Below are 14,660 nucleotides of genomic sequence, written 5' to 3'. Positions count from 1 at the left end.
CTGGATGGTTGGGGATGTCAATGCATCGGTCAGCCCCGAAGGTGAGTTGAGATTATCACTGCATTAATACGATCATTCAAGGACCTTTTGTAACTTTTGAGAGTACGTGAACCCACTCTCATAGACAGGGTCTGCAAATTGAATGTGGGTGGCTCAGGCGTTTATTAATAGTGAAACACCACTAATTATGAGAGCACTATGCTGTTATCCTGATTAAACAACTAATTAACCCTACCAACCTCACCTCAATTAAATGGAATACACAAATGTAATTAATCAGATCTATGTGATGGAGCAGCGATTTCATAAGTCTGTTACTTTACACTTTAACAGAGTTGCTGTTGTCTTTCCTGCATTTGGCTTTAAATTGTTGCTTTTACCCTGGATTATGTGTTTGTTTGTAATCGCTCTGCGTTTGTAAAATAGACTAATCTATGTCTGTGATTGATCATATGCTGCAAACTTTTATGTGAATGCCGCTCAGCCAGATGGAGCAATCCTGGGTTGGTTGAACACGTTCACTGCATTCGGTTTGCAGACGAGACAGTGAAACTCTCCTGCTTGTGTTGGTCCTAAATACGAGATTGGGATTATTTCTATTCATCAAAACAGCGATGGCTGTGGACTACGGTTTTGAAGCCTCAAATTTGGCCGTTGCCATCTTGGATTTTTTGCAGCTGGTGAAGGAAGCGACCATATTCACATATTAATACTCAGAGCAGAGCAGCAGCCCGAGCTGCAACCTTAGTGGCTCTGGATCCACCAAACAAAGCACTCATCATTCAAGGTCAATTTTACAGCTAAGTGTTAAAGTCATCTGAGTGGCTAACTGCATTGGTAGCAAGCTGTCAATCACAAGGTAGCCCCGCCCTAAAGCATCCCCTGCTTTATGGTCTATTTGACTCTAAATGGACCATAATGTACTAAATGAACATCATGCTGGATTGAAGAAGACTTGAAACTAGAGATTAAGATCATAAACTCATGTTAACTGAGGTAATAAATCAAGTGATTAGTGTCCTTTTCTCATAGACTTCTCATAGAGTCGCCCCCTGATGGCCAGCAGAGAGAATGCAAGTTTAAGGCACTTCAGCCTAGGCTTCACTTTTCTGAACCGGAGGTTGCTGCCTGTTTCAAAATCATGGATGTGTTTGATATAACATTCACACCTCCACAAGAGGTCCAATACTGATTAGGGGTGATCAGGTCTGGTTCATGGGTGGCGTTGGAAAAGAAAGTTGAACATGTTGTACATGGCGGTTTATTGACGTCCCGCTCTGTGCTATTTCCAGTGTAGCTGTTCTGTTAAAGTGTCAGGGTGAAACTAGCCTCGGGGCCTTACAGGGCCATGTGCTGGATCAATGGCTTCAAACTGGAGTCCTAGTTTACAGCAGGACTGAAATAGTGCCAGCTACACTGCAGTGAGCCGCGATGGCTCCGCAAACGAATCTGCCCTCATGTAATGCCGTTAACCCGAAGCACGTGAGACAAGAAAACATGTAAGTAAAAGCGTTTTCATTTCATTTTTGTCTTTTTCATTTGCCGCAAAAACCTACAAACAACTGTCCCTTTATTCACCGACAGATGCTATTGTTAATAATGTGACAGAAGATGGGGGATTGGAACTTATTAGGGAGTATTTTAGAAGAGGTCCACATTCATTCCACCATCGTGGGGAAGATCTGGCTCACCATCCTCTTCATCTTCCGCATGCTTGTCCTCGGCGTGGCGGCCGAGGACGTCTGGGACGACGAGCAGAGCGAGTTCGTCTGCAACACGGAGCAACCCGGCTGCAAGAACGTCTGCTACGACCACGCTTTCCCCATCTCCCTCATCCGCTACTGGGTGCTGCAGATCATCTTCGTGTCCTCCCCGTCCCTGGTCTACATGGGCCACGCGTTGTACCGATTGAGGACCCTCGAGAAAGAGAGGCACCGGAAGAAAGCCTGGCTGAAAGCTGAGCTGGAGGTGACAGACCCCGTCCAGGAGGACCACAAGAGAATTGAGCGAGAGCTCAGGAAGCTGGATGAACAGAAGAGAGTGAGGAAAGCTCCACTCCGAGGCTCATTGCTGCGCACGTACGTTTTCCATATCTTAACCAGATCCGTGGTGGAGGTGGGCTTCATCATAGGCCAGTGTGCTCTCTACGGCATCGGACTGTCTCCTCTCTACAAATGCGAGAGGTTGCCTTGCCCCAACAGCGTTGACTGTTTTGTGTCGCGGCCGACGGAGAAGAACATTTTCATGGTCTTCATGCTGGTCATCGCCGGCGTTTCTTTATTCCTCAACCTCCTGGAGATTTTCCACCTGGGCGTGAGGAAGATCAAACAGAGCTTGTACGGATACAAATATGGTGACGAGGACAGCGTGTGCAGGTCAAAGAAGAACTCCATGGTGCAGCAGGTTTGCGTGCTCGCCAACTCGTCGCCGCAGAGGTTGATGCAGCTCACGCAGGTGCCTTTGAACGTGGCCCTCATGGCCCCTCAGAACGCGGAGGCCGCACAAGCGTATCTGCTGAGTCAAGCTGACGTGCAGGGTCTACGGCAGCTGGCGCTCGCGGACAACAGGAAGCCCTCGTGCAGCAGCGACGAGTCCAACGGCCCCCACGTCTCGGGCCGGCCGCAGTATGTGGGACCTCGACCCACACTGATGGAGGGCCACATGGAGATCCCGGCGGACCTGAGGAACCCGCAGAGGAAGCAGAGCAAAGTGAGTGTTTGTAAGGAGCTCAGCGACATGAGCGACTCCCCGGAGAGCGACTACCACCCCACTGCCAGGAAGTGCAGCTTTATGTCCCGAGAACTGTCGGAGACGCACGATCCGTCTGACAGCGGCGACTCTCGGAGTGGAACGGACGTCGAGGCCCAGCACAACCAGGGAGAGAGTCCGACGGTGACCCCGCTGCCCCCGGCCAGCGGCAGGAGGATGTCCATGGTGAGATCAAAGAGATTATTTAATTATGGCACCTTTTTTTTTATAAACAAGCTCTATTTGTCTATTTTGATGCTTCAAAATGCACTCTGGTACCTTATCTACATTTAAAAGCAAAAAAAAAACATTGTTTTACATGAACGGATGAATTTTGGATTATTTTTCTTTTTCTTCCATAACATTCCATAACTTCTGTTAGACTAGTGGAAAGAAACTAAACTCTCCTAAGTTAACTCTAAAGTTACCATTAAACCTTTTTGTATATTTAACCATAACATTACAAAAAAAATGTCTTAATGTCAGTAATCAACTGGGAAAGTGTCATGATGATTAATTTAAACAACTTTTACAATAGTGTCTCAGAATCTCAAACCTTTGACTCTAATGTTAAAACCAAAATAAAACAAGTATTTCGAACTAATCTTTTTCCAATTGTCAGATTTCTACCCTTGTAATGTATGCAAATTAGTACATACATAATAAAACAATGCCTCATTTGCATATTTGAACAAAACTTTCGGAAAACTTTTAATTAAAAAAGTAATTGTCTTAAAGTAAGTGTGTATTAATCAAGCTTGTCTCGTCAGTGACACTACGCAGTGTTAGTTATGGATGTCTCCATTTCAAAAGAGAAACATCTCCCTTGAACCTCCTCGTGAAAACTATAGACAGTGTTTTACATTCATCATGAGTCTATGTCTCCCTCTGCTGGACAGCACTGGAATATAATACACCTCTTCACTGTTTCTGGCTCGTAATTTGTTATTTCATGTCACAATGAAAACTGCATTCAGTTATTAAGAGAAACAAGTGCCTTTGCTTTACATTTAAATCTAACACAGTAAAGTAACAGACACGTGTAGCAGGGGGCTGAAATGCACACAAACTACGGTGGGTACATTATAGCAACGACCCTCTGCTGCACCTGTAACTACACCCACCAGTGATGTCATGGGGTTCACTTTGACATCACTGCTGGTTGGGGAAAATGTGTTTGTGTCTCCGATTTGATGGATATTAACCACGTGTTGTCCGTCGTCTCTTTCAGAGCATGATTCTGGAGCTGTCCTCCATCATGAAAAAGTAAACTTCATTTTGTGACCAAGGACCTGATCACAAAAGGGAATCTCATCGTCTCTCTCGCAACTGGAATATTATGTTTTCACAGTATGTGTCACCAGCAAGTTCTCATTCCCAGGTCCTCAAATATCGACGCTTTGTCCCCCCCCCCTCATGGGGGGACAAAGGGGACAAAGCAAATAAGGCACCCAATCGATGATGCACCAGGCTTTCGAGTAACTGATGTAAACCTATCCACATTATTAGACGCTCAGGAAAAACGCTCCAGGAGTGTGATGAAGTAGAATAAAAGTTGAAAACAATCCTAACAAGGTGGAAGGGGAGGGGACGTGGATGTGTGAAACAAACACAGGACTTTCACCCAGGAGACCGGTGTTTGAGGTTGTGTCCAAAATCACTCACTCATACTACCAACTTTGTACTGACCCTCGTTACTGAAGCAGTCCGATGTGAAGTGGTTAGCACACACATACAAGCTAACATGGATCGTAGCCGTAAAAATGAAACGCAAGAGACCAGACCTGGACCGTCGTGCGGAACGTTACGTAACGAAAGGAGCTGAATCTGAACAGCCTGTAGGAGCACCGTTGTACCAGTGGGGGGGCTGCAGAGACCATGCAGGAGTCGCTTGTTTTCCTCATTCTGGGAGTTGGCAGGCTCAGGGAGGACACGTTTATAGGTGTAGAGACCAGAGAAAACATGTTTTTCATAATATGGGCCCTTTAAGTTTGTCTGATATTATGTTGTTTTCACATCGTGTACGTAGATATTTTAAGCCCAACCATGATGTTTTTCCTCGACGCACCTAAACAAGTGTCTTCGTTGAGCCACGTGATCCATGTGTCATACTCCCCCGTGGAGCGTCGCAGTGTGACGCCGAGAGTCTGGAAACCCGTCACGTGACAAGTTGGGACGAGAACGGGTCGTGTGTACAGTTTATCAGCAGCATGTTACCATGACACTGCATGGATAAAAGGCGCTTTAATAATTAGTTTCATCTATACAAGTGATATCTCCAGCATCCGATTTCTTTTATATGCCTGCAAGCCGCTTGCTAAATCAAATATGAATCAAAATTATAGCACATGTGACGACTCCTATAATGAGACCAAAAGCCTGATAAAAAGTTATTTGACTGGTGATTGTAATTAAAGATTGAGGAATTAGCTACCACAAAAAAAAAAAAAGAAAACTCACTTATCAAGTGTTTATGGTTTACCATACAGAATGAGCTGGAGGGGAAAGGGCTCTTCAAATTCAGCGTTTTGTATTGAGAGCACCCTAATATTGTTTATGAATATATCTGACAAATTTAAGCTTTTATAGTGAATGTGTCGCGCTGTTGTCATTTTTTCTATTAAAAATGTTTCCCACTTCAGCAGGACTGAGCTGTTTTGTCTGAGCGGTGTGTAGTTTGGGTTGCACGGTGGTGTAGTGGGTAGCACTGTCGCCTCACAGCGAGAGGGTCCATTTGATTAAATGCAAATTATATAAGAATATGCACCATATGCACATAACATCACATGACAAGTTAAAACTACACAAGGTGTCTCCACAACACACAGCCTCATGAAAAACATATTTAATATACTGCCAACTGGAGTCACAAAGGAATGTGAATGTTAACCGTCTCAAAATATTAGTTATGTATTTAATGTCATCTGAAAAAACAATCACCTGAGAGTGTGATACTTTAAATTAGGACCCATGGCAAACATTTTATATATTTCTTTTATCTATTAAATATTTATAGGTTGCAATCGGGATTTGTGTTTTAATTTATGCTTTTTAGATAATCATTTAAAATACCAAACAGCTGGATACGGAAGTCAATGAGTACAAAATGACTGACTGAACCCCGCTGGGGTCTTCAGGGACCCCATTTGAGGATTAAAGCTGCACTAATCAATATTTCCATATAAACAATGGGTCAAATGACCGTTTTTAATATGAAAGGGGTCGCTTGTAGAGTCAAATGAACAAAGAATTAAAAAAAATAGTCATACTTGAGGACGGTTGGTATAGTGCGAGTGGGAAGACTTGAGCAGTGTGTTTATCTTCCAGGAAAACGTGATGTTTTCACACCGGCCACAAAAAGAAGAAACAAAAACCATTTAATTAGGCGTAATCATTTAGAGTCCTTTGCAAACAACAACAATTTCAGTATTCAAAACAGAGGCTTTCCTCCATTTTGTGAAAACCACAGACAGCCAAACCAGTATGCTGCCTCCCATGACCTTTTATACTCTATCACCTGCCGTTTGTAGCCAATCAGGGAGGAGCTCTGGAAGAAGTGCTACTTTAACCCAGGTGGCATCAATCTCCCCTCATCAAGTCAAATGCACTTTGACAAAAGATATTAATCAAATGTACCGTCTCAGGAGGCATAAGCAAAACATAAACATTGTTGGTGAAGTAGAGAAAACATTCCCTTCTTTGGACCTGGGGCCCGTTCCAGAAAAGAGGCTCAACCAACTCTGAACCCTCTGAGATGGGCAGAGAACGGCTGTTCTGCAAGAGAAAACTCAGAGTTGATCAACTCTGAGTATGTAAACTCTGAGTTACTCACGTGCCGACTCTACAAAGCCATCATCAATGGAGCTCCGATACTACGATTCACCATGGCAACCGGGAGAGAGTTATTAGATATTACTGTGTGTTTATGTAGAAAACGAGCTCATCTCCAGAAAGCGGACCAACATAACTGCATCAAAGTAGAGATAGTTGGCGTGGCAGACATTTACTGCCTGAATTAATGCGTATAACTGATCTAAAGCTGATAATGCTTTATTTTCAGCCTCGCAGAGCGACACTGTGGTGTAACGTTCGCAGCTCGTTCTGACCCAAAAAAAGAACCATCCACAAAACGTGATATGCATGTTTCTTTATTTCATAAAGAGAAATGGTGTCTAGACAAAAGAGTCATTTATATAACACTAGCAATTGAAATGAATGAAAATGGGGTTTGCACAATACCGTATTTACAATGGTTATTAAGTCATTTTAATTAATTAGGGTCATGTAGCATTTAAAAATGATAAAGGTAAGAACTCTTAGTAGAGAATAAGCAATAACAGCTATTTCAAATTGACAATATTAACACAAAACAGTCATCTAGAAAAAAAAGAAAAAAACAACAACTTGAACTACGAGCTTAAGAGCTATTATATTAAAAAAAAAATTGATGCACCAAAATCTACTAATACAATAATCCATATAATCTGTGTAAAAAGCATGTAGAAAAACACCTGATGCAGTTTGCTGATACAGTCATTGACCAGTTATGAGAGGTATGAAGGATTTCACAGGTAGATAAGTGTGAGAAAGTCCGCACTGGTGACTCAGGGATGGGGGCCCGGGCCCCTGCATACACTCACTTCAATTGAATGTGAACTATGGCCTCTGAAAGTTCTAAGGCAAATATCGGAGGTGCACTTGTATCCATGTAATGCTGACCCATCCCAAGAGTTTGTTTGTCTCTTTTACACGACACTGAAAACCAGCCCAATTGAAGTTTCTTTCTTACATGGCAAATAATTGATCAAACATGACATGACACCTATTTGTAAACATTTTCCATTTTTCTACTTTACTCAATGATCTCAGCCTGCGCATTCAACCAGGATACCAGATTTCTTTTTTCTTTTTAACTTTTCAATAAAGTTGCAATCTGTGAGAAAGGCATGTTTTTGTTCATATTCTTTTATAGAACAACCTTTGGAGTTGAAAAGCCAGTGTTCGTTTCAGAGAAGCAGCAACAAAACATTTTTTTTTTTACCAAACAGACAAATACACAGCAAAAAAAAAAAAAAAAAAAAAAGGTACAGCAATTTGCTGCAATGGCCATAACCAAAATAAAAAACTTGGAGGATCAAACTTTAAAATACATTTTATGGGTCATGCTTATTATCAATGTTAAAGCTGCACTAATCAATATTTTGGATATGAATGCATCAGCTTTTTAGTCCCTTTAAGCTCATTATTGTGGTTTTCCGACCAGCTGATTTTGCTGACATTTATCTCATTTCCAGCAGCAGGTAGTTATTATTATTATTTTTACAAAAAAGCTTTGAAAAACTCTTTGTGCTCTACTTGTCGAGTACCAAAATGTACGGATACAAAGTTAGAGACTTGCTGGTGAACGTAGTGGAACGTTGATATTTTTTCTCAGAAGGTGGTGGAGACCAAAAACAGAGCAAAGTAGAGAGGGAATATTGGACTTACACTCATCACGTGGACACAAATACCACCTCAAATGAATGAAGTGATAGTGTGTCAATGTTGTGTTTACAGCTTGTTCTGCTGCCCCCAAGTGGACAAAAAATCAATTAATGCAGCTTTAAGTAATATTTAAAAAAAAAAAAAATATTGATGTTTTGTTTGACTCTCAGATTCAGAGTTAAACAAAGCGCAGGTTCAAATGCTTGGCACCCTGAGACACTAAAGGGTTCATTCACCAAATTACAGAAAAATGTAATAAATAACAAAATCTCACGTACCTTGGTATCTAGCCATGCATATAGGTTTGGTTTTATTCACTAATGGTTTGAGATTGTCTGAAAAAAATACTGTTTGCAGCAATGTGATTATTCAGAGTAACAGGAGCACCACAAAGGAAACTCCTCCAACGCATTCGAGCGTAGACAGGAATCTCAAGAGACAGATATTCCAAAAAACCTGCATCAGTAAGAAAAAACCAACTGTCTGCATTGCTAGATGCCACAAGACATACGCGAGAATTTTGTATTTATTTATCTTTGTGTCTTGAACGGACCCCTTAAACAACAGTGGAAATGTTGTCAAGGACACCCGTTGATGTACTGTTCTAAGGGTTCGTTAAGGTGAGTTACCAACATTCAATAGGCGTAAAAAGAAATACTGCAAAAAAAAAAAAAAAAAAATAAGCATGTGGTCATTATAATATTATTGACATCTGAGGAGACGCCCAGGGCCTTCGATACAATAGATTTGCTACAACACGAGCTTCACAAATTCATTTTTTTCCCTAGACAGAAAGACGTCAAGTCAGAGGGCTTCCTTAATTTCAAGATCGAGCAAATAAAAAGTACATTTACAAAAAAAAAAGAAGTAGAGTGTGAATATAGAAAATGAGTTGCATAACGTTTGCAGAAAAGAAGCTATTCTGTAACGTAGATGGTTCCGCTTTAGTTTTCTGGCTCGAACCTGGAGGAATCTCCACGTGGGCAAATAAATACTGTTTCGCTGCCGTCAAAAGAATGAAAAGAGTCCACGAAAAAACCCCACAGCGGTGGGTGAACTACCGCTCCGCAGTACTGTGTGCGTGTTTTATGAATATCTGCGTGTGTGTGTGTATTTGTGCACGTACGGGTCTCTGTACCAGTCGATTAAGAATTTAAACAGATTTATAAAATACACTGCATAACAGAAACAGTCTCTCAGGAGACATTTAATTTTTAAACTACATCTAAAATTTACATCAGATAAGGTCAGGGGGGGGGGGGGGGTCCACAGTTTAAAGCCCCAATCTATGATTTATTTGGCAAAAAAAAAACGTTTTCTTCACAAATTCAAATTTTTGAGTTCGTAATTGTAAAGAGAAATTAAAAACTGTTTGAGCATATTATTTATAAAATCACCCAAAGTCGTGTGGGGGAGTCGGGATGTGGCTAGTTGCTAGGCTATCTTAGCAACACGTCCATTCAACCTGCTTTATAAAATGATGCTCGCTGTTCTTACTCAATATATTTACGACGTCACTTTCTATTAGAAACCTTTGTGAATTTAAAGCGGAGTGGAGCGGTGGCTAACCCGCAGGTGACGTCAGTTTCAGCTCTCAATTAAGCTAACAGTTAGCTTAATTGCCGTTAGCTTAAAATCACCTTTTAGGATTGGGGCTTTAAAGAGCTTCACGTTCCAATTCTATTCAACCAGCTTGTGCTAGAGCCCTGCTTGTACCCAAAGCCTAGCGTCTAGCGAGGGTTGAGATAATTCAGCTCGCCTGTTTGTATACATTAGAAAAAAATATATATAATTTGAAAAGCTCCGGAGAGAAGTTACGAGGCAAACAGAAGCGAGACAAACTAACTAGGCCTATTAGGCGGCATGCACACCACGAAGGAGGATATTCAAACGAACGCAAAAGGAAACGTGTTACTATCTCATAGGATTGTTACTCGATCATGTTGGACGACACATACGATGCTTCCACGTCAGATGAAACCTGAATTAGCTTATTCAATTCCTAAAATACAAACATACAGTGTGAACACTCTAATCCGAAAACGTTAGCTTCTTCTTCTTCTTTTCTTTGTAGAGATTTTTTAAAAATGTATTATATCAAGTGCCAATTTAAGTGCTCCAGTCTGAGACTTTTTAAGGGGTCTGAAGGGAAAACACCCTCGTTGAAGTGCTAAATGGCTATGAGCGCTTGGGGCCGGAAAACAAAGTGCCTGATTTAAGTCGATATTTCTGCGTTTCATTCAGGATCTGAAACCACGGCGGTCAAACGGCAACACCGACACGCGTCCGTGGGAGTGTTCACACATAGCATCTTTAAAATACTGATAAGAACTAAGATTTCCTCCAAAACGTCACGAGGCAGAACTGTTTTCTTTTTTCACATTTAAAGAGGAGTCAAGAGGTGGAAGAGGAGCTGGCCTTTAAAAACACGTCTCGAATGTTTTAATGTTTTTACATGCATGGGGCTCAAAATCGTACATGTGCGTTGACGCATGTGTCTGTATGTACTGTGTGTGTGTGTGTGTCGAGCTGATTTCCTGAGTATGAGAACGCTCACCTCGACGGGGAGCATCCGTTAGGCAGGACAGGAAACAGCAAAGCAAAGATTTTTTCCCTCAGCGCAAAAAATAAAATAAAAAGAGAAAATAAAAAAGGTGCTTGACATAACCCCGTGAAAAAAGAAACATCTAAGCCTCTATCTGTACAAAATCACCGTTACAGTCATCATGCTCCGTACTATATACATTTCTGCCAAACAAGCACTTGAAAGTCACCGTTACAATATCCAAATACAATGGCATTGCTGATGAGTGGGAAATAAAAAAAAAAAGAATCGCCATTTAAACCGCCTGAAACAAAAACTTTGTTTGTGTTTTTTTTTTCTTTTTCCTTTCAATTCAGTGCTGAGGAAGGCAAAAGGAGGAATGTTTTCGGTTACAGCCTGTACAAAGTTCTCCTGTACAGAAATACAAAATGCCGGACATATTTTTTTTTTTTGCATATGAACATTTTACAGTCTAACTGCATCATAACTTTCTCGCGTACGGAAGCTGTATTCTCATTTTTCCATGGATTCGGTTGAACATTCAGAGGATTTTTTTTCTTTCCTTTTTTTTTTTCCTGAGTTTGAATTGCTGTGACGAAAAAAGGGCCACTGAGATATAGTGAGAGTAGAACCACAGACAGACGGAGAGAGAGAGATAGAGAGAGGTAGAGACAGAGTGGAAAAAACAGAAAAGAGAGACAAAGGCAGGAACTGTCAGAGAGACAAAGAGAGCTGCTGTTTAGGTCCGGCGAGGTTTTTTCGACTTGGAGGTTGCGACACATGGAGAACAGAGATTCCACTGTAGAGGTTGCTGTTGGGGGGGGGGGTGTATAGCACCATTGTGAAGTGTTTGGTGAGAAGTTCCACTCTGTCGTGGTGAGAGGAGAATACCTGGAGAACAGTATTGCTGCTGTTAAGACAACTTTAGTGTCAACCGTTCAAAAAGAAAACAAACAAACATAAATACAAACAAAGCTTGTTGTTTTTCAGTGACCGTTTCAGCAACCCCGAGAGAGGGTTTGTCAGAAGAGTGAAATTAAATAATAAAAAAACAACAAAAACCCAACAACAACAACAGACAACCACTACTTGGTACAGTCCTTCCTCGGCTGCTCGTCAGTTGTACATTTGTCAGTCATTTCCTGGCAAAAATCCACCGTCACCGCCTGGTTGGTTTTTCCCACGGACAGCCCCGACTTGGGGTACAAGCTGACGTCTTGGCCGTCCATATCTCTGTCCGCCCCGTTCCGGACGGCCGAGTCGGGCTCGCTCTCTGAGGGCGAGCCGTGGAAGCTGGGCTCCGGCGTGGCCGAGGCCGAGCGGGCGGTGAGGTCGATGCTGGTGGTGGTGTTGTTGGCGGCGGGGGTGGGGGCGGGCTTGGGCTCGTGGCCGGCGTTGGCTGGTCGCAGCACGGGACAATAGTGGTGTAAGGACTGGACCTGCTCGGGGCTCAGCTGGACGTCCCGGCACACTTCCTGCGACAGGCAGGAGAAGTTCTCCCACAGCTCGCCCATGCACGCCTTCAGCTGGTTCCTCTCCGTCAGCAGCTTCTCCTTCTCACACACCTGCACACAGATAATCATCCAAATATGCTCAAACTCATAAAACATACTGGTATCACTTTACACGGTTACGAAATATCTTTAACGCATCTCAGATAAGACCCTTTTTTAAGTCTTTTAAGATAAGACTTTGATCGTGGGTCAAAAAAGCAAATGATTGTAGGTTCTTCTTCTTGACTGTGATGTAAAAACGTGATTTGTGATTTGTTTCTTGATATTGTTGCAGTTCCTTCTTGATGCCAGCAGAGGTAGACAAAGCCCATGTTGTTAGAGGCTCCCATGTTTGCACAAAACAGAAGAAGTATTTCATCCATCATCACCTATTGGAAGCACATTAGGAAGCGATAATTTACTAATTTGTTACAAACATTGGAGCAGCTTCTCCTTCTTGTAGTCATTCCTCCCGTTCATTAGATACATTAGGGTAACTTTGGTGTTTTTCAACCCTATTTTCCCATGTTTTTTGTGTCCGAGTGACTAATGGGGCCAATGTTTGTCAGATGGTAAGAAGTGGACGTCTTTTATTGGACGTACATTGACGGTGAGGAGTTGCCTCCAGCGATGACATTGCAGCCCGTTTGGCGGCTACACTCTGCAGTATGAACCCAAAATAAACTTTATTTTGTTCATACCAAACTAAATTGAATTACAATAAACAGATGATGCCAAATAACTACATAATGACCACAATTTGTAAAAAGGCCAAAGTCATGCTTCCTAAGGTCTGTCTGCAAGCAAACGACTTTTAAAATGCTTGTTTTCTGAATGGTGATGCTAACACTGTAGCTGCTCCATCAACACTTAAAATAATGTCGCCTGGACATAAATACATTATAACATAATGTATTTAGTCTGGTTCGGTCTCTCTACTAATGTGAGTTTCTATCATAGAGCTCTGGGAGACACATTTGGTGTGAACGCAGCATAAAACAGAAACATGGAAAACAGGCTCCAGGTTGAAAACCACAGCAGTTACGACTAGAAATACCTGACACCTGACCTCGGCACCTGACTATTATTTTCAAGACACCGTTGACCTTTACTTTAATGTCCTATACTGTGCTCAAACCTCATGTTATTATCAAAAGTGATGATATATATATAATCATAAAACGTATATTTCTATAATTAATAATATCATTTTTACTGTTTTTCTACTACTATTGTATTACTACTGCTATTATGAGGTAAAGACTCACCAGTTTTCGGATCTCACATTCCAGGTTCATGATGCAGTCGAGCTTCCTCTTGCGGCAGCGCTGCGCCGCGATGCGGTTCTTACTCCGCCGCCTCACGTCATGGATAAACTCCAGCTGCTCCGAGGTCAGTTTGTGCATTTTCACCAACATTTGGAAGTCGTTCCGTGGAAGATTTGTGATTTGATCTACAGGGAAAGGCAGCTTCACCTGGGCACAAGGCAGAAAAAGAGCAGACTTTTAGTTTCCCATAATGTACAAAATATTAAGCCCATCTTTCTTCTGTATGGAGTCTGAAATGTGCCACAGAAATATATAATATCAATCATGCTTTTTTGCTGCTTGATATGAAGAAAATATGTGATGTGTTCTTTTATTTTTCACTTTGAGTTTATAAATTCACAATTTAAAGAGCAACCTAACACCCCATCTGTGCCGCCTTCACGTCGCGCCGGTTGTTTACTTGCTAATGTTTTTGGAACTCTTTCGAGTTTGAACAACCTCAGGCGGATAATGTGCACACATTGCACAAGGTGGGTTTTCCAGAGGGGACTGTGATAGTTGTTCTACCCAGTATCTTTACATTTGCCTGAAATACACAGGATTTAGTATTTCTCCAGACTCGTGACTACATTTTACTTCTTTTGCGATGTAACAGATCATATTTTTTATTTATTTAAGAGAAATCTAGAGACACAACTAAAAAAAGTTGTAAAATAAACACCTAAATGTGCATTTTCTTTCCACCAGTGTGAAAGAAAATGAAAAACCGTGTTTTTGCTGCCTTCGACAATGAACACCTCCTGTGTGATTTAATGAAGGAGATGAATCAAAGCATAATTGACCAGGAACACAGAGGAGGATGTACAACGTGAGTCACTGCATCATCACACTGTAAGACAGTTGCTACTCTTGACCACAAGATGGCAGAAGAGCACTGCTTCATGTGCCTCTCAGAGCAGGACTCTATGAGCCTTCAGCTCCCTCTGCCTCACATGAAACATGTAGCACATTCTCAAGCAGAGGGGAAAAGGTGATCCAAGAAAAGAGTCCCTCTCCATCTGTCCCTTAGCGCCTGGAAAGTTGCCAGAATGACAGATTGAGGGGGTGCAGCGACTTGTCAAC

The 14,660-nt window shown here is 41.9% G+C and overlaps 2 protein-coding genes across 3 annotated transcripts in view; one reads left to right on the top strand and one right to left on the bottom strand.

The window, feature by feature from the left end:
- Positions 1–1,409: 1,409 nt before the first annotated feature.
- Positions 1,410–4,037, top strand: gja10b (gap junction protein alpha 10 b). The gene is made up of 3 exons (XM_084030352.1): positions 1,410–1,499; positions 1,585–2,934; positions 3,980–4,037. Exons 2-3 carry the CDS (start codon positions 1,612–1,614, stop codon positions 4,016–4,018), a joined length of 1,362 nt encoding a protein of 453 aa, XP_083886478.1. The 5' UTR covers positions 1,410–1,499; positions 1,585–1,611; the 3' UTR covers positions 4,019–4,037.
- Positions 4,038–6,880: 2,843 nt separating this feature from the next.
- Positions 6,881–14,660, bottom strand: part of bach2b (BTB and CNC homology 1, basic leucine zipper transcription factor 2b) — a 476,383-nt gene continuing 468,603 nt past the window's right edge. For both annotated transcript variants that reach the window (XM_084029937.1, XM_084029938.1), the window contains 2 exons: positions 13,539–13,745; positions 6,881–12,342 (listed from right to left, as the gene is read on the bottom strand). In XM_084029937.1, coding sequence (XP_083886063.1) covers positions 11,863–12,342; positions 13,539–13,745 — 687 coding nt within the window. In that variant the 3' untranslated portion in view covers positions 6,881–11,862. The remainder of the gene's footprint in view (positions 12,343–13,538; positions 13,746–14,660) is intronic.

The sequence above is a fragment of the Eutrigla gurnardus genome (genome assembly GCF_963514095.1).
Source record: "Eutrigla gurnardus genome assembly, chromosome: 16".
Lineage (NCBI taxonomy): Eukaryota > Metazoa > Chordata > Actinopteri > Perciformes > Triglidae > Eutrigla > Eutrigla gurnardus.
This window is presented reverse-complemented; position numbering and strand designations above follow the sequence as displayed.